Below are 21,569 nucleotides of genomic sequence, written 5' to 3'. Positions count from 1 at the left end.
CTCTTTATTGTTTGATTATCAATGACTGATATCTGGATAATTTGTCTTTTTCCTGTTTAACATCTGATAAAACCTCACTATTTGAAAACATTTTGAAAAATACAAAGGTTGTATTTAGCCCACCATTATCAGATGGTGGACTGTTCATATCATCCATTCTTGTTGTAGCTATTTGTGATCAAGTGTTCAATGCAACATTCTCAAATTTCATATGTAGGTTTGCATTGTTCTTTAGCTGTGCATATTCAATTTTGCAATTAGTTTGAAAAACAAAATGGCCGACAGGCATCCATCTTGGTTTTTTACAGTCATAAATTGTTATGCTATTTATGAAAGTTTTAATGGATCTTTCTCTAAAATTCCATACGTAGGTTCAGTTTGGTCCTTAGTTGTTTTTAGTCCATTTTGGGAATGATCGGAAAAACAAGATGGCTGACAGTCATCCATTGTTGTGGCTTTTCTAGAGAAGTACTGGATGGATCTTTCCACAGTTTCATACTGTAAGTTTCCTTTGTTCCCTAGTTTTTCCCTTATGATTTAGGGACTGATAAGTAAAAAATAGCTTACATGTGGCCATCTTAGAACTGACAGTTAAAGACTATTATCACCATTTCATGGGAAGAACATTCAGCTTTCATATGATTAGAGAAAAACCAAAACATGAAGAGATAAGCTCCAACTTTCAAAAACCTTATAGAGATCAAACAAAAACATAATATCCCTGTGGGATCTCTTGTTTTTGTGTAAAGCTAATTTCGCCAAACGTTGTTAACTTCATTTGAAAAACAAAAAAAAAAACGTACATCACTTGGTTTTTAAGCAAAGTATACTCCGATTGTAATGATAGTCTCCGAAGCATATGCTTATTGCTGGGAGTGTGACACGTAATTATATATAGTAGAACCGAATAGAAAACATTCAAATACAAAGTTACTTCCCCTGATGTCATGTTATTTATTGTACCTTGAAAAAGTTGACTGGTATTAACTGCCGTAAAATATGGTTTTTATTGGTAAATTTAACATAACATTATTTATAGTACTTTATCTTTTAGGTTTTTTTTCTTTTTTTTTTCTTTTTTTCCGCTGTCCTATTTGTAATGTACTCGTAGCTAGAATGAGTACAAAATGTTTAATGGTGGTATAACAAATGTAAACATCTGGATAATCTGGAAAAAATGGGGTGTCGGACACAATACAGGTATGTTTAAAAAAGTATTTTAGTTAACAAAAATGTGCGCCCCCACCTCACTAACACATGATCATATTTCAAAGTCGAAAATCGATATAATAACAAGTACCGGTTGATCGTCAATTTCCTTGTCCGTGACATTTAAAATTGACTCCGCCCTTGAACTCTTGTCACTAGTCTCTGATATGATGTGTGTTTTCTTCATTCGTTCTTGTAACCAATCAGTTTGCGTGATCTGCTTTTCACTACTGTTGCGCATGCGTGGATTGATTAATTTTGCATACGGCTTCCTGTCTGTTTTAGAAGAAAACAGCCAAAGTTTTGAAACATCCTAAGTTTGAACTTGAATAACGAAGAAAACAAAGAAAAAGAGTTTAAGGGGAAACGTTTTGTACAAATTGAACACCAAAGAATATGAGTATGTTACAAAGCTCTATGTCTCAGATATTTGATAACATAGTAGCTACCTTCATAACGTTATCAGCAATATATCACTGTAAAATGAAAACAAAAGGGAAAGCCCCAGCTCCACGCAGTACCACTTGATTTGAATCCCGCTAATACCCAACAAAACCGACTCGCGAAGTTTATTTATCCAATTGCAGACGTGTTCTACAATAGGGATCCATGCCTGGTGAGACTCCATGTATAGTCTTGGTGTTTGTTTCTTGTCCAGTAATTTCTATTGCTAAACTTCATACACAGGTGTTGTTACAATATATATATTAACATGCTGAACATGCGAATAGATACGCTATGTCTTTGTTCCGTTGTGTGCAGTTGAACAATATATTTATTTCAATAAAATGGATACTTTGGTAAAAAAAAAGAAACCATTAAAAACAAGCATATTGTACAAAACGATTGCAAATATGTATCTTCATATAAAAATTTGGACAAACGCGGAATAGACTACTAACAAACGGGTGTGCATTCCTTCGTTTCAAGAATGCCTTATCCAGAGAGACCGGGAGAAGTCTACAAGAACATCATGGCCACGAATGTCAGCATTCCAACCATCTAGTAAGTGCAGTGTTCCCCCCGCCCCACCCCCTTGAATTGGCCAGCTGAGAATTGAGAATAATACACTGAAATTCACCATCACACATAGAACTGTGGACATTATAGGTCAGTTTCCACAAAAATGAAACCCAAACAAGCAAGCAAGCAAACAAAAAAGGGTTCTACACACCGAATCAGAAACTGAAATTTAATTTGTAATTTCATCGACAATTTTTTAGCTTTATTTCCTATAGATGCTCATTGGATTCGCCCCACTGGCAATGAAAACCGTCGAATCTATCCCCAAACTAACAAAAAGTCCGCGAGAGTCAAATTTACACCCACGGCGCCAGTTCTGGTTTGCCATTGACACCTCAACGTTGAGCACCTCGTATGCGATCGTTGACGGCACAGGTCCCCAGACGTTTCTCTATAATACGTTGGAGGTCCATGCCCTTCACAGATCATGAATCTTTACGTTACATCAGATATCCGTCAGCGTGTGTAGTCGCTGGTGTTATGGAGCACGACAGACTTGGTTATGGTTTGGGGAGGAATTTCTCGTGGTTTAAAGACACCTCTAGTAATCATTAACGCGAATTTAACGGCTCAACGCTATCGATGTGAGATCATGGAGCCTCATGTGTCTATCATTACAAAGCACCATTTGACCTTTCAGCATGATAACGCTAGGCCACACTTGCAAGGGTGTAGGAACTTTCTTGCAACCCAGAAATCGTCCGTATTGATAGACCTCCATATCGTTCTGATCTGTTCTCAATCAAAAACTTGTGAGATGGATTAGAAGAGTTCGGAATCGAACAAACATCCCAAACAACCTCGGCCAATTGGTCAGCGCACTTACAGAGGAAGGTAATCATCTACGTGCAGTCACTGTCGTTCGGAACTCCATGCCACGCAGAGACACTGTTCGAGGAGGTTCACACGATATTTAGAGATTGGTCTGACAACTACCGTCATATCAACTTTGTTTACTTTAGTATAGGGTAGCATGATTAATTGCGGCTTAATATAATAATGAAGTCCTCACTTGTTAAAAAAATCTCACAAAATTTGAAAACGGAAGACCTAATATTCGAGATTAAATATCGCATTTCACATATAGACTTATTGTTCATATTTTATTTCATTAAACCGTAAAGTTGGAGTTACGTTTCTTTTTCCTCTAAGTATATAACATGTTAAAGACTCTGATACTGTGAATATCGTAAATATGGTCGCTGAAGAAAAAAACCACAACTTGTATGACATTAAATAAACGAAACAATTTTTTCAAAAGATACTTTGTGTATAAAATAACACGTCAAATGTTACTTGAAATGGGTTATCACAGGAAGTATTACCTGTCGGTACTTGTTGGTCATATATATTTTTATCGCAAGAGACACGTGTGCAGACGATTCAAAGGGAAAAAATACCTTTAGCACGTGACCGTTTACAGCCAATGAAATTCGGCCGAATGCATATCCGGTCCGAAGTGAAACTAGCAAAACAATAGTCAAGTTGAACGTTGTGGGAAGAGAGTCATATGTTAGTTTGAAGATTATACTGATATCTACAGACATGTACAGGCGTAACGTAAGTATTTCAGTGCAGATTAATTACCTGTCTAACGACTGACATTCGTGGTAAGATTACTTCGTGAGGTAGGCCTTATCGCAAGAATATTTAGAGATTCACACGGACCGCTTTCGTTTACACGGTCGTAAGAAGACTTGTCAAAAACACAATACAAGGCTAGATGATTTAAACAACTACATGTTAATTGTTCAAACCGATAAACGAAAACGGTCCGGTTCACGGACACTAACAAAGTATGTAAAAATCACAATATATGTCCATGAACATAATATAATATACATGTACACTGTACACATCGGTATAACTATACATGTTGAATAAAAAGGAAAACTCAGCAACAATAAGCCTTCTTGCTGAGATTTCCTTTTTATTTATTATGTTTTCTTAGTAAGGAACTCTGTTGAATCCCAAGGGGATCCAACCGAAGACACTACCACCAAGTTCTACATCAGGAGTGTTGGATCACCCTTTATTGATTAGATATACATGATGTACATACAATTATGACAACATGTAATGATGTATATATGTAACCTTTTATCAATATTGTCCTGTGTCTGTTTTCATATGGTTGATATTAAAATCATCCAGCCCATCCAACTTGTATGTATCCAAGTGATGTCTTCATATCAGTTAACTTATTTGAATTAATAAAAAACCACATTGACACAGTATTTTGATAAGAAGTTTAACAACTAGTACAAAGGGTTCAGACTATCTCTCTGTAGTTTCAGTTTTTCTTGACCAAGACAAAAAACAGAACCATGGATATATAGTGAAAACCTGTTGGACTAGTTAACATCATATCAAACTTGGAAGTTTAAGTGGATATATAGCTACCAGGACACACAGAATACATTTGTTTAGTATCTAGAGCAGTCCCTTAGTCACTGTATCGAACCCCATGGTAGGTAACTGTAGGGCTATTGGAAGGCTAAGTGAGTTTTACTACCAGGGCCCACAGAATATCAATAACAGTAGTCCCATATTTAGTCTCCGTACCGAACCCCATGGTAGGTAACTGTAGGGCTATTGGAAGGCTAAGTGAGTTTTACTACCAGGGCCCACAGAATATCAATAACAGTAGTACCATATCTAGTCTCTGTACGGAGCCAGCGGTAGGTAACTGTAGTTACACACTTTTAATGTGACTGAGGCTGAATGATACTGGTAATGTTTGTTTAGTTCCAATACCTCCAGTACTATTTTGTAAACAAACAATTTGAAGCATAGCACAATTGTGAAACATGTATGGATCAGCAAAATGATGACATTTGTTAGTGAAATACCTACTTTCGCTTTGAAAACACATTTTAAGTCACCTACAAGCCTAAATATGCATAGGTCCTTTCTCCTTCAATAGACACTTAAAGCTTGAGAGCTCAGTTCAGAAATGTCTAATATTATTGTTTGAACATTTTTGTCTATTGTCGCTGTTGGAACAGCTGTACAAATATGAGAAGAGACATATATATTTTTTCACTCAGATTGGCCTTGGCCATGTTGGCAATAGCCGATAGTTACTTACCAACATTTCGGTACAGTGTTAAAGGCCCTGTTCTATCTCTATAATTTGCTGTTTCATGCTGTAGTGTACTTAAACAATATTATAGAATTTCATTGTTGACAATTAAAATTATTTATCTGTTCTGTAGTAATATGTTATCTTTCCTGCTAGTATCCCGATGATCCTGGAATGCATAATATGAATGATCGACACACTCGTACCACCTTTAGGAGGAATGCTACGTTTTTTGAAAGGATTGGAAACAGCTGTGCTGGAATTTTGATTGGAACTGTTTTATTGTTTATTGCGTCAGGACTTCTATTTTTCAATGAGGTAAGCTACCTTTAATCATCTTCATTGTAAAGTCTTGAGTTCTCTTTGTTGAAGCTGGTCTATACATCTGTTAAACCTTTAATGTTACTAGTCGTGTTCTTTTTATGGTAAGATCAATGTGAAAAAAAAAAAAAAAACTTTGATAAATTTTATTTTCTAAACGCTTATTTGTATATGTAAGATTACGTTGTAAATAGAGATTGTACTGTTAAAATACTTGATGAATCATACTTTGTAGGGACGAGCGGTTCAGACTGCACAATCCCTAGATGAAGGTTTAGCCAGTGTAGTTCCCTTGGATAACATTGATGTGGTGTTTGACCATAATAATGGTAAACTTGTTCACCTCACTGGCAAGTTAAAGACTGACAGGGTAAGTGATCAATTTTAAAGAAACAAAGACAAAATCTTGTCACTGTGTCTGGAAAGGTAGTCGGCATTATTCATATATACTTGCTTGTTGTAGAATCATTCAATATTTTTTTCAAGTAGCTGGTTCAGATGACTTACATTTCAGTAAAGTTTTATCCCATAAAATCTGAAGGGTTGGACTACCTTAATTGCCACTAATAAAATCTGAAGGGTTGGACTACCTTAATTGCCACTAATAAAATCTGAAGGGTTGGACTACCGTAATTGCCACTAATAAAATCTGAAGGGTTGGACTACCTTAATTGCCACTAATAAAAATTGAACGGTTGGACTACCTTAATTGCCACTAATAAAATCTGAAGGGTTGGACTACCTTAATTGCCACTAATAAAATCTGAAGGGTTGGACTACCGTAATTGCCACTAATAAAATCTGAACGGTTGGACTACCTTAATTGCCACTAATAAAATCTGAACGGTTGGACTACCTTAATTGCCACTAATAAAATCTGAGACAATAATTAGTAGTAAGAGTGTACTGTCTGTTTCTTGAATAGTAACTGGTGCAAATTAATATGGAAATCACAAAATTTTATAGATGTGAAAGAAAGTTGGTTTACACTGTTTACGGGGGATAGGTACAGTAGTGTTCCACTACTACCCTCCACCAGGAGAGACCATGTACATGTATTTATCATTAATTTTTTGTTAATGGTGTTAGGTATTGACAGATTCAACTTACAACATAGCAGTACACGCCGTCCACCTGAAGAGAACGGTAGAGATGTTCCAGTGGGTGGAGCATCAGAGTAAAACGTAATTCTCATTATTTATGAAATTTTTATCGGAATGTCATTTCTGTAATATAAACCAGCTATGACAAAATGACATATTGTTTACTATATCTAATATATAGCTTTATATAATTTAATATATATTTCACAATATTTCATATTGTTCAATGTACATCATTTACAATAACACCTTATCATTTGATACAATAAATGTAATAAGTCAACATGAAGTCAGGGCTAATATGCATCCATAGATGTGCTCCTTGTGTGAGTGTTAGGATGGCTCCTTGTGTGAGTGTTAGGATGGCTCCTTGTGTGAGTGTTAGGATGGCACCTTGTGTGAGTGTTAGGATGGCTCCTTGTGTGAGTGTTAGGATGGCTCCTTGTGTGAGTGTTAGGATGGCTCCTTGTGTGAGTGTTAGGATGGCTCCTTGTTTGAGTGTTAGGATGGCTCCTTGTGTGAGTGTTAGGATGGCTCCTTGTGTGAGTGTTAGGATGGCTCCTTGTGTGAGTGTTAGGATGGCTCCTTGTTTGAGTGTTAGGATGGCTCCTTGTGTGAGTGTTAGGATGGCTCCTTGTGTGAGTTTTAGGATGGCTCCTTGTGTGAGTGTTAGGATGAGATGTGATGATTACAGTTATACGTTTGTTTATTCAGTAATTACAGATCTATATAATGAACAATGAATCTCTAATTGGTTATGAAAAAACCAGACTGGAATTGGTTTTTTTGTGGTGTTTAGATCTTGTTATTTCATTTTGTTCCAGAGAGTACAATGAAGGCAGTCATACCAGGACAGAAACTACCTATTCCTATTGTGAGTGTGGTTATCTCCCTTTGACTATTTTGTAGCATTATTTTGCATGTATCATTATTTATATACATATATATATACAGATCTGTATATTGTTGTTACTGCTGAAATATATCAGAACTTAATTATGATAGAATCATGTGATGCAAAGATATTAACTGGAAAAGAACGATTAGATAAAAAATCAACAGACAATCACTATCCCATTACAGACCTTAATTTTTGTACATATACAAATTTATATATATACATAGATTATATCTTACATGATTACAGACTTAGTTTGACCAAGTATTTCATATGACTGATGTGCCAAATTATTTCTTGGAAAATCATTGGCAATATTTTGAAATAAACAATTTATTTCACGGAAAATCATAGTCAACCTTTGATGTAAACAGAATATATATTTTATACATTTTTATACTTTTATTGTTTATTCACTAGACACAAGAACCAATCAAACTGATTTTGTGTTAATTTTGTAGCACAGGAATGGCGGTCAGATCTTGTGAGAAGTGTACAGTTTGATAATGAATTCAGTCATCGAAATCCAACGTAAGTACAGACATATATAGGCAGGAACATATCAGGCACGTTGGAAAGTGATACAAATGTATTAGAGGTAATATTTGAAACATTTTCTAGTATCAATTCTTATCTTACTCTATACCTACAGTAGTTTGAATGCCTTTTGCCACATGTACATGTATCTACAGAAGTTTGATAATTAGTTGATTAACACAATCTATATAAGACAACAATTGCTGTAACATTTGACAAATGCCTGATAAATTGATAATTTCAGAGTTGCTTAGAATAGATGATAACAATTGTAGACTTCACAAGAATATTTAGAATTGAAGGAACATTAGAATTACATAGAAATACATTAATTAGTTCAAGTGAGATACAGTACATTCAAAAATCTACAAAACTTTGTGATTCATTTTGGAAATTCCTACATTACTGGCAGTATATGTAAAATTATCAATTAAAATATAAGTAAAATATCACATGTTCTATAAGTATAACATGTATTTTTACATTATCTTTATGAGAGTATCACTTTTAGAACGTGTCTGTTAGAGCTGTATACTAGATATTCATCACAAGCAAACTGCAAAGTTTATGATGTACACGTACCAATGTAGTAGAGTGTCAAATAAATGTTCGTTTTGGAATACAACTGTTTGCTTCAGACACCAAATAAATTACTACAAATATTGGTACTACACAATATCAGAATACAATAGACTTGTATCAAGTAGTTTGATCAAATGGTGTTATTTCGTAGTCTAATGAACAATATGGTGTGGCAGTTTGGCATCAAAGATTATATTGTACAGCTTTTTGATGCTTTGACAGTTTTTATCATCATACTTTAAAAAAATTTAAGATACGTATCAAATTTCACTCATTAGAAGAATGCTGCAGTATTTTTCACTTGAGCTTCACCCTCATAAAAATATCATCCTACATACATGTATGTGGTATTTAGCTGAAAATCTCTGAATTATTAGCTTCATGTAGTAATACTTCACTCACTATTCTAAAGGAGATCTAAGTGTGAAACTCTCAACAATATCATCATCTATTTACTTTTAATTCCTTAATTGTCACAGATCTATGGCTGTCCAGTCGAAGACACAGACGGCACATCTGGTGAATGTTGGACCATTTCAATTATCTACAGGTAATTACAGGTCAACTAGAAGCTGTGGCTTCAGCTTTCTCCTGATGGTCATTTACCATGACGTATGTGGTTACTAGCTTTCTCCCGATGGCCATTTACCATGACGTATGTGGTTACTAGCTTTCTCCCGATGGCCATTTACCATGACGTATGTGATTACTAGCTTTCTCCCGATGGCCATTTACCATGACGTATGTGGTTACTAGCTTTCTCCCGATGGCCATTTACCATGACGTATGTGGTTACTAGCTTTCTCCTGATGGCCATTTACCATAAATGTATGTGGTTACTAGCTTTCTCCCGATGGCCATTTACCATGACGTATGTGATTACTAGCTTTCTCCTGATGGTCATTTACCATGACGTATGTGGTTACTAGCTTTCTCCTGATGGTCATTTACCATGACGTATGTGGTTACTAGCTTTCTCCTGATGGCCATTTACCATGACGTATGTGATTACTAGCTTTCTCCTGATGGTCATTTACCATGACGTATGTGGTTACTAGCTTTCTCCTGATGGCCATTTACCATAAATGTATGTGATTACTAGCTTTCTCCTGATGGTCATTTACCATGACGTATGTGATTACTAGCTTTCTCCTGATGGTCATTTACCATGACGTATGTGATTACTAGCTTTCTCCTGATGGTCATTTACCATGACGTATGTGACTACTAGCTTTCTCCTGATGGCCATTTACCATGACGTATGTGATTACTAGCTTTCTCCTGATGGTCATTTACCATGACGTATGTGATTACTAGCTTTCTCCTGATGGCCATTTACCATGACGTATGTGATTACTAGCTTTCTCCTGACGGCCATTTACCATAAATGTATGTGATTACTAGCTTTCTCCTGATGGTCATTTACCATGACGTATGTGATTACTAGCTTTCTCCTGATGGTCATTTACCATGACGTATGTGATTACTAGCTTTCTCCTGACGGCCATTTACCATAAATGTATGTGGTTACTAGCTTTCTCCTGATGGTCATTTACCATAAATGTATGTGATTACTAGCTTTCTCCTGATGGCCATTTACCATGACGTATGTGATTACTAGCTTTCTCCTGATGGTCATTTACCATGACGTATGTGATTACTAGCTTTCTCCTGATGGCCATTCACCATGATGTATGTGATTACTAGCTTTCTCCTGATGGCCATTTACCATGACGTATGTGATTACTAGCTTTCTCCTGATGGCCATTCACCATGATGTATGTGATTACTAGCTTTCTCCTGATGGCCATATACCATGACGTATGTGGTTACTAGCTTTCTCCTGATGGTCATTGGTCATTTACCATGAGGTATGTGATTACTAGCTTTCTCCTGATGGCCATTTACCATGACGTACGTTATTACTAGCTTTTCTGATGGCCATTTACCATGACGTACGTGGTTACTAGCTTTCTCCTGATGGCCATTTACCATGACGTATGTGGTTACTAGCTTTCTCCTGATGGCCATTTACCATGACGTATGTGATTACTAGCTTTCTCCTGATGGCCTTTTACCATGACGTATGTGATTACTAGCTTTCTCCTGATGGCCATTTACCATGACGTATGTGGTTACTAGCTTTCTCCTGATGGCCATTTACCATGACGTATGTGATTACTAGCTTTCTCCTGATGGTCATTTACCATAAATGTATGTGATTACTAGCTTTCTCCTGATGGTCATTTACCATGACGTATGTGATTACTAGCTTTTCTGATGGCCATTTACCATGACGTATGTGATTACTAGCTTTCTCCTGATGGCCTTTTACCATGACGTACGTTATTACTAGCTATCTCCTTATGGCCATTTACCATTACCTATGAGATTACCAGCTATCTCCTGATGGCCATTTACCATGAGGTATGAAAAGACGAAAAAAAGATAAGAGTAAAGGTTGGTTGACTCTTACCTTTTCAAGAAGGAGAATTTAGATTTTTAATTCTCATCTGAAATATGGAAATGCCACAAATTAACCATCATAAAAAGTGATAAGAAATATAGCATGGTATTTTAGTTGTAAATAACTTCAACATGCATTTTGTTAAAAAGGTATTAAGATTAATAGAAATTATTTGTCACAAAAGTTAAAAGGCTCAATTTGAAATTTTTTATTTATCTTTTTACCAATGTTTACTTTGAAAAGATAACTTTTAGTGAAAAGGAATGTAAACACATCAAGGCTAGTTGACTTATTGGCTGTGATTTTTATGATGTGATGTAGACAGTGTCCACTATTCTTGATGTTAACACAAGTGTTGCATAACTGGGGCAGTTTTTCAAGTTTTCTTCAAAACAGTAAAATCATCAAACATGTATTAAAATAGTTACCTTACAGTCATGTTTTTTGTATTATTTAAGGATTGGTGGGCAAGATTTCCAACTTTAAGCCTGTGGATGGTCAATTACTTACCCAACCTGGTGATCCAAATATCCACATTTTGGATGGTTACTTTATTCACAGCTTAAATCCAATGAGTCCACAGGTAAATGCACACACACTGGCAACCCTAAAGAGTGTAAAAAACTTGGATATCTCGTTAACGTAGCAGGTTAACACAAATATCTCACAAGTTTATCACGTAAAGACACATGTCTCACAACTTTATCAGGTTAGGACACATTGATATCAAACAACTTTATCAGGTTAAGACACATTGATATCTCACAACTTTATCAGGTTAAGACACTTTGATATCTCATGACTTTATCAAGTTAAGACACACCGAAATCAAACAACTTTATCAAGTTAAGACACATTGATATCAAACAACTTTATCAGCTTAAGACACATTGATATCAAACAACTTTATCAGGTATCGTTGACAAAAGTTTTTCTGTACCAGGGAAATTTTGTATTTTCTTCCTCTGCTGATAAGTTTTTGCATTTTTGTATATTTTCTTATACAGGTAGGTGACTTGAGGATTAAGTTTGAGTATGCAGGCCTCAGTGGACAATCCATGATGGGAGATGCAGACATTGTAAGTACTGTTAAAATATGTGTATCTATAAATAGTTTTTAAAGATCTGATCTTATTGTTTGTACAATAAAACATAAACAGATATTAAGGTTTAGAAAATGTTTTCATATGAACAGTCCCAAAATGTCAATACAGATAAGAAAAATTACGACACTTTCCCATCAATGCATTGTGACTTAAGTAAGTAATTGGGTTGTAAGATATTTTCATATCCAGTTTGATGGTAACAGAGTGTAGTTGATGATGCAGTAAAACACATGACTTTTTGTCTTCATGTAGGTGAGTATAGTGGCAAGACAGCTGGGAGATCAACTGAAAAGTTACAGTACTGTGGCAGGGGATGTTCTGGAAATGCTGTACCCTGGGGCTTTGTCTGCCAAGGTTTGTATGGTTACTCAGTGTTGTATAATATACTGATCTATTATCATTCTATGGAATCATTAAACCTATATAGTAAATTAGCTGAGAAATTCAGATTATCTTTTGTAAATATTTTGTTGTGTATACATGAATTAGGAAAAACTGATCACTGTTTACCAGGAAATGATAATATTATGATATAAATCTTTTTGAAGTGCTGAGAGCACAGAGTGCAGGGTGCTTATTACCATTGAATGGCCATGTTTTTGGTTATGAAAATTGGTAAGTCAGCAGAAGTGTTGTTTGTACTTGTATGATATATATATATTTAGATCTTAACTGTTGCAATGAAGGTATTTTAACCATATTAATTTGACTATCTTTTGGTGAAGGGGTTTGTGCAAACAAAAGGCCTTGGGATTAGATATTTTTTCTGCTTAGATGAAAGGGTTTGGACAAAATTTCATTTGAAGCTTAAAAATTCCTCATTTTAAGCATAAAACACTAATAATTTTGAAGGAAAATGTTTTAATGTGAAAGCTGAGACATCGAGGCTATACAGACCCCATCTGCATCTTTGTATTAAAGTTTCTGATATAATGTAATTTATTGATTAGTGTACAAGATCAGAATATCTTTAATTATTAAACAAATATGTGTATATCCAAATCAAGTTATTCATAGGATTCATGCAGGTGAAATCTGTTTTTAATCTATATTTACAGAAAATGTTTGCCAAAGAACAAAGCTTCAACACTGTTGTGACTTGGGCCCTAAGATTCGGAGGCTGGCTTCTCATGTTTATCGGTTTTGGATGTTTAACAAGTATAATCACCACTCTAGGTAAGTTTTCAGAGTCATTTTCTAGATACCCGCAGGTAAGCTCTCATGGACATTCTGAGGGTAAGCTTCCAGGGCCATTCTCTAGGTAAGCAGATGGGTTATTCTCTAAACAAGCTTGGTGGTAGTGTCATTTTCTAGGTAAGATCTCAAGGTCAACCTCTAGGTAAGCAGATGGGTTATTCTCTAAACAAGCTTGGTGGTAGTGTCATTTTCTAGGTAAGCAGATGGGTTATTCTCTAAACAAGCTTGGTGGTAGTGTCATTTTCTAGGTAAGATCTCAATGTCTCTCCAGGTTTGTATTGTTTGTTGACAGGGTCAGTAGATAAGGTCATAGGGTCAACATAGTTTTGTTTTTCCCCAATAACTGTATTAGAGTTGTGATTTTAGAATGCCTGAAGATTATTCCATTGGATAAATTGGAATGAGGACCACACATAACTTTAAAGGGGAAGAACTCCTGAAATTTAGAGATAGAACTTCTGACAGGTAATTGATTATATAGAAATGTCCTGAGTGTTTCACAGGAGCTAGTGTGGTTACTGAAAGTTTCAGGGTTCTACCAGGTTGGTTTTAACCCTGTATTAAGTCTAGGGAGACAACACGATGTTTTTAGCTCTAAATATGTAGTGGACTGTTTAGACTTTGTTACTGAATTTTCACTAGACATGTGTGACCTTATTTCCAAGCATGAACTTATTGTTGTATAGATATGGTAAATATCATGTCAGTACGGTAGAAATTGATTTTAAACTGAGATACATATATCAACATTAAAATCTCCATTGTATGAATTTTACAAATCATGTCCATAGTTCATAGCTTCTGAAGATATCACTTCTTTTCAAGCCTTGATTTAATTGTTTCAGTTGATTGGCTGCCCATTATCCGAGACCTGGTCGCTGCTGGTGTGACGATTCTGAATTTGTCATTGTCAATCAGTCTGTCTCTAACCGTGATTGCTATTGGCTGGATCCGGTATCGCCCCCTTCTTGGTATCAGCATATTAGCACTGGCAGCCACGCCTTTCATCATGTCAAAGTTCCGACGGCAACACCAGGGGACAGCCAGGTATCCATAGCAACTGTGCTATTGAGCTGTAATTTTCTATGTTAGGAAATTATTGGTGTGATCTCTATGACTTGGCTTTGGTAATAGGATGAATATATTCAAACTTGATTAGGTATGCTTTGTTATTAACTACAGAACACTTGTACTAAAATTATTCTATAAGTGATACTAACTCTTTATAAAAAATAGTTATATATAGATACATGATTTAAGTTGTTATTTCTGATTTTCTAAAGTTTATAACTTATTGGCATTTATCTGAGCATTTTAAATCACATTTTTGTAAAACTTCAATTCAAATGTTTAGGAATTATTACACAAGTTACATCTGTACTAATTATGGTAAGTAGTTTTACCTGACATCAATGTATTTTACCTGTGTGTTACCTGATTTTCCTGCTCAGTTTACCTGTACATTTTACCATTAGAGTTTAGAGTTATGATTGAATATGATTGATGGTGTTATAGGTGAGTGTGTGTATACAGTATGTACAGGATGTCTGTATATTGGAAAGAGTGTGTATTATTTATTGGTGTTTTTTCACTGAGCTTTGTCATATAAGTATGTGAATCAGTGATTAATTTCTGTGTGAAAGCATTCCATTAAACACCAGCACACCACAGCGTGGATCATGTGTTTGAACTTTAGTTGTTTGGCTGCCTTGTGATTATGTTGTAGTCGGTGAAGAAGTTCCCAATGTCTCCTGAATGTCTTAAGTAAAATCCAACAATAATGTTAATTCAGTTGATTGATTTTGTTAATATTCTGCAAAATCAGAGTTCTGAATTTTAGACACACACTATATTTAAAATCAAAATGTTCATAATGTCATATTAGGCAAACCAAGAATTAATATATATTGTCCAAGTTATATAGCAGTGTCCACAGTTATAATTAATTTTAGAACATTTCTGGGACCCTATCATGTATATGTGACCTCTAGCAACTTTCTGCTATTTCCCTATATAATTTAACCTGTATGTTTTATAACACTTGGCAATATTTGGTCTGCCTCCTGATAACCTTCACATACCTACAGTCATTCAGACCTACACAAACCAACAAACTACCATTTACAGGAATGTACGTCTAGAAATGGACGTCTAGAAATGGGCGTCTAGAAATGGACTTCAAACATATTACCATGTAGACGTAAATGACCATGTGTAACACGCTGATGATAATTGAACCTGATTTTCTTACTCATGATTCTGAAGCATTCTTTTGTTCACCTTTTGTGTCATTTCTATTTTGATATTTTCCCTCCATTATTAGAAACTATCTCCCTAATAGACCTGATGTGTTTTATTTCGTCCCTCGATCATTATCAGTAATATACCTGTGTGTGTGATGCACATGTACATTCTACTCTTGTTCCGAGTAGACTGTGCTGCATTAAACTTTATTTCATGACCTAAATGTAAAATTATATAAAACCAGATGAGAAAAGTCACCAGGTTGAAGAATTCTCTTAGAACCAACATCCAGCTGAATTCATATGTGTAGATTTGATTATCTACTGGGTCTCGGGAAGATTCCTAGTCAGGTTGGGAGCTCTCTCAGAAAATAGTAAACAACTAAAAATGAAGAGAAGCAACTCCTGAAGCCAGCTTGCCAAGCAGTATATTCTCCTTTATTCTTAATTTGGTTGCTGACATATTTTGACCTTAGGACACATGGAACCAGGGATATATTTTTGTGTAGTGTCCATCCGTTCTTCTGTCCTGCTGTCTTTCTGTCCTGCTATCTTTCTGTCCTGCTGTCTTTCTGTCCTACTGTCTTTCTGTCCTGCTATCTTTCTGTCCTGCTATCTTTCTGTCCTGCTATCTTTCTGTCCTACAGTCTTTCTGTCCTACTGTCTTTCTGTCCTGCTATCTTTCTGTCCTGCTGTCTTTCTGTCCTGCTATCTTTCTGTCCTGCTGTCTTTCTGTCCTACAGTCTTTCTGTCCTACTGTCTTTCTGTCCTGCTATCTTTCTGTCCTGCTGTCTTTCTGTCCTGCTATCTTTCTGTCCCACTGTCTTTCTGTCCCACTGTCTTTCTGTCCTGCTATCTTTCTGTCCTGCTGTCTTTCTGTCCTGCTATCTTTCTGTCCTGCTGTCTTTCTGTCCTGCTGTCTTTCTGTCCTGCTATCTTTCTGTCCTGCTGTCTTTCTGTCCTGCTATCTTTCTGTCCTGCTGTCTTTCTGTCCTACTGTCTTTCTGTCCTGCTATCTTTCTGTCCTGCTGTCTTTCTGCCTATCCTTTGACTATCTTGTCCGGACTCTGTCTCCTGCACTCTTAGTTACTAGAACCTGATACAATACTAAGGGTATAGGGGTTTTACCTTAAATGGTGAGGTGAAATGTGGTGTATCAATATCAAAAGATGTTCACTTTGACCTTTGACCTACATCAAAAGATGGTCAAGACTAGATCTCCTACACTTCCAGTCACTGGAACGTCTTACTATGGGCAGTTGGAAGATTCACATTAATTTCACATTCTGTTGGGGACTGTTATTATTGAATGGTCTTGTTCCTGTAGATTTTGTTTGAGGTCTGTAGTGTATTGACTGTCGTTACTGTTTATTGTCAACTTGTTCTCCTATAGATCAAAACACAGCATTTGATGTTACTACTGAGTATTAATTACATCAATAACAGTCCATGAAAAATGCAATATTGTTGCTGCATAATTTGTTTGATCTCTGTAGAAATCATAATTATCATGATCCATTAATAAATCTGTCTTAATTACTTACACAGGGAGTTAATTGTGCAATCAATGTTATACATATTTAGTCCGCAATATGTCATGTACTGTACTACATGTCTACGCACCTCTCAATCCTTTTATCCGAGGTTTTCCCAATCAAAACCATTAAACCATTATCAGTCATGTTGGTTTTTCAATTTATTTTCAAATTTCAAGTTTATTTTTTCAAGAAGATCTTGTTTTCTGGTGTATTAAATGTATGAATATTACGAAGGAATTCCTGACAGATGTAAACAATGATAATAAGGACATTTGATATAGAATTTGTTACAAAAGGTATATTTCAAACCTGTGGAAATAATTCCTAATTCAATAATATAATAATGTTTGTGATATGGTTCAAAGATTTGTTTTGCTTTACACTACATGTATAATGTACTGTCATGGACTTAGAATATCTAAGTCTGTGGTAGTGTGTATGAAGCAGAGCCTATTGCAGTGTCCACATTTTAATTTAAGACTTGAGCAGAGCACCTTAAAGGGCAGATTCAGTGCACCTGTCGACATTTGTAGCTGTTTTAGTTATCAGATTTAAGTAAAATTTGTTAATATAAACATATATTGTATTTGTGTTGGTAGGAAATTCAAATCTTAACTATTTATCAAATAGTTGCATACTTGTTTATTACTATCAGGAGAAATATATTCAAGAAATCAGTATTTTCATATTTTCCTTTTTTACATATAATATCTTCATACATGTGCTTTATTTCCATTGTATAGCTTTTAATAGATATGTTTATTCATAAATTTCTATATCTAAAATTCTTAAAACATGTTTACTAATCCATTTGTTATTTGAAGTTGAAAGTGTAGATTACATGGACCTAGGTACTCCCTTGGGATAAGAAGTAGACCATTAATGTGAATGAAGAAGCCACCTAACTGAATGTTTACACAACGCTTATCTACACAGCTATTGTTGATCTGTTACAATAAATTCTTGTTTTTGAGTGACGATTGTCTATTGTGGTTTCTTGTTTATTGTTGTGGTTTGTTGTGTGGAGAAATCTTTTTACACAACAAATATCTTTTTTGGATGCACATGATAATTTTTTTCTATCTAGAATAGATTTCCATACTGTTCAACAAAAGCTGAAAATTGCTTCCTTCTTTAGCTATACAATTATTATACGAGAAAGAAGATGTCAATCTGTGTCGAGATTGTGGATTGATAGGAAACATCCACACATTTATAGATTTTTATCATTTATTGCAAACAATATATATCCAATGTATCACAGAAGTTGGAAGAAAAAATAAAACAAGTGTAATATAAAATATCATTTGCAACAGAAATACTGATACATATAAAGAAACTTAACAGTATCGTTTGTCGCAACACACAAAGCCACAGATCTTCAGCACATACACGGGTAGCAAAAACATAATCTGTAACAAAATTGTCACAGCAGGTAAAAACCTACAAACTGAAGCATAATAACAGCTCTGTATGTTTAATCATTAACAAGTTATTTGTCTTTGATTAAGAAACTGGAAATTATGTTTCTTTTGTCTTGATAAAAGTATTCCGATATTAAATTGTCCCCTAATCAAATGGGAATTCATGAAGATAAAAAAAGAAAAAAAAAATCTTTCAAAGCTTTAATTTTTCACATGGATGCTTAAATTAGATCCAGGTACGCTTAAAAGAATATGTTTATCTGAAATTGGCAGGATACAGTTCAAACCACACATGAATTTGTCCCGATGTGAATGTTCAACATAGGTACATTTACATATGTAAATTCATATGCCTGGTTAACAGCTAATCAACTGAACGTCCATTTTCCAATAAAACTAGAAATATTTTACCTATGCATGTTACACCCTTATATATACATGCACTGTATTTTTCGTTATCAATGTTTTTAGACAACTCGGGCAAATTTTCTAGGTTCAAGAAGTTATTTACGCCAACCTCAGAAGGAGACCGATTCAGTGACTTTTTACAGAATTCTTCACCAATGGAAATGTAGTATGAGCACAAGTATGCCATGGATGAAAAACAATGATTATCGGTATGTAGCACCAAATGGAAGTAAACTAATTGTATACTACATACATAGGAGTGTATGGGAAAGAAAAGGGACATTAAGCTATAAAAAAATCACACAAAAATATTGAAGCTTTTGAGGAAATTATAACCCCACCCAAGAAGAAGAAAAAAAAGGTCAAATGTTTTTATAACTCTTTGCCATCATTACATTTCAATGCACTGTAAGACATTTATTTTCATTCAGATCTAGAAAATTGAAAAAAGTTTTTTTTACCAGATTTTGTGGTACAATGTTAGTAAACATAAGTTATTGTAATATTTCATCAGGATGGCTCTCTACAACAGTTAATTGAATGATTAAAAATAAAATGTGAAATATAACGTACTTGGATAAGTAATATATTGATAATGATTTGTGTTAATTTACATGTGTATCTGTTATACCACAGACAAATTCAGTGTTTTTTAAATATTGATACTTCTGATGAATTATTACTTAAACAGATTTTAGTTGTGTTCCATGTCCCAAATATCAAATATTTGTATCAGAAAACACATTCTCCAGTGTTTTATAGTTTAAATCAATCAGGTTTTGGATAGATTGACAGATAGGTAAGTTATTTTACTGTTGAAATAATTGTTTTCTTTATAAAACAATACTACACATACTTAGATATATATATCCTTCTACCAGAATGTCTGTAGTTTTAAGAATATCAATGGAAACTAACCTTTATTCTTTATGCTTTATTCTTACAAAAAAAAACCCCAAAAAACAAAAAAAAGTAAAAAAAAAACCATTTTGTCAGCATTCTGCACTTGTTAATTTTGAATTTATTTGCAATACTAATGATAAATAACTTTTCAAAAATTTCCTTTCTTAAAAACTATTTTCGATTTTCATTTCATTTTCTATACTGATATAGTCATTGTAATTTTAAAATTTGTGTGAAAATGAATAATTCAGACTTCAATTGGATCTCTACAAAGCAGGATGATTTCATAGTTTCTAACTTTTGAGAAAAAAAAGATTAAAGTACCTTGGATTCAACATATTACTAACTAATATTTACTAAAAGTGGTCTTAATAGACAGTGTCTGGTGATTCCAGTCTACACATACATTACACTTCTATATCATAAGTCAGGGTTTAAAACCTCATACAATAATGCATTCAATATTTTAATACTGTAAGTAATTCTTTAAAATGCTATGGTAATAATACATGTTAGATATGATCTATATAAATATGACATCACAATAATGTATTCACACAGGGGCCTCATATATATATATCTCATTAAAAAGATTTTCTCCTCATGCCCCTGTGATATGATAATGCTAAAGGACTATGAAATACATGATAAAGTATTTATAATAAATAGAGTTGAGCAAAAACATTGATATAATACAATTATAGCTTAATAAGTGTGTGTTGAAAAAACACACTGGTACAAATCAAACCTAATTCAAATTGAAAAACTTATTACCATATAAATGATCGATCTATTTCTAGACACTTTCCTTTTGTTAATATTTATTTCTGTAAGTGTATTAGAGAAGTGATGTATTGGATACAAACACTTCGATAACGACTTTTACTTTTTGTTAAAAAATGAAATTTCAATTTCAAGAATATTCACAAATTTGGCATTTTATTACTTTTGATTTCCATGGCTTTGGTAGCGACCTTCTTGCACTGGTCTTAACAACAAATGTTTTGTTTGTAGATGTATTGTGGGAGTTTACATTGTGAATTAATGAGAATTCTGTGTAAACACTATTCATGATGAAGAATTTAAGTTACAATGTACCATCATCAGAATTTCCTGTGATTTCATTGGTAGGTCTATAGATCTGTTCATTCCCAGGAATAATAATCAACAGCTTGTTACTGAAGACATGATTACTGATTAATACAATAATATTAATTGTGACATTTTGGTTACCATGGTTACATATGCAAAGGCAGTATCTGCTTACAATTTTAAATCAGTTTAATTTAAAGGATATTTTCTTAAAGTCACTAGATGGATTGGAACTGTTTAGGAGGAAGAACTTAAAGAACAATGAGCCCTTTAATCATAGATCCTTCCAGCATTTTTTCTTAATCTTATAAATTCTTTTACCATTTTTATATAGACATGTATCTTTGGAATTTGATTTATAATCCCATCATTTCCAGTTTGATATTAATTTCAATATTATCAAAAAAATTCAATCTTATGTAAATAAGCAACT

At 34.3% G+C, this 21,569-nt stretch overlaps 1 protein-coding gene across 1 annotated transcript; it reads left to right on the top strand.

Moving 5' to 3' along the window:
• Positions 1-3,712: 3,712 nt before the first annotated feature.
• LOC132555307 (transmembrane protein 43-like) lies at positions 3,713-14,833 on the top strand. The gene is made up of 12 exons (XM_060219663.1): positions 3,713-3,792; positions 5,474-5,635; positions 5,874-6,008; positions 6,728-6,822; positions 7,566-7,615; positions 8,101-8,170; positions 9,238-9,308; positions 11,684-11,808; positions 12,233-12,304; positions 12,584-12,685; positions 13,390-13,507; positions 14,374-14,833. The coding sequence occupies exons 1-12, from the start codon at positions 3,778-3,780 to the stop codon at positions 14,583-14,585; spliced, it is 1,227 nt and encodes a 408-aa protein (XP_060075646.1). The 5' UTR covers positions 3,713-3,777; the 3' UTR covers positions 14,586-14,833.
• The last annotated feature ends 6,736 nt before the right edge of the window (positions 14,834-21,569 follow it).

The sequence above is a fragment of the Ylistrum balloti genome, unplaced genomic scaffold, assembly GCF_031769215.1.
Source record: "Ylistrum balloti isolate Yb309-2 unplaced genomic scaffold, AGI_CSIRO_Ybal_v1 Utg370470, whole genome shotgun sequence".
In the NCBI taxonomy this organism is placed as follows: domain Eukaryota; kingdom Metazoa; phylum Mollusca; class Bivalvia; order Pectinida; family Pectinidae; genus Ylistrum; species Ylistrum balloti.
This window is presented reverse-complemented; position numbering and strand designations above follow the sequence as displayed.

What these genes read in the sequence shown, in the direction of transcription:
- LOC132555307 (XM_060219663.1), top strand. An exon ending in GCAAGTTAAAGACTGACAGG is followed by an intron (nt 6,009 to 6,727) that starts GTAAGTGATCAA and finishes TAATGGTGTTAG; the next exon opens with GTATTGACAGATTCAACTTA. An exon ending in AAGTATAATCACCACTCTAG is followed by an intron (nt 13,508 to 14,373) that starts GTAAGTTTTCAG and finishes TAATTGTTTCAG; the next exon opens with TTGATTGGCTGCCCATTATC.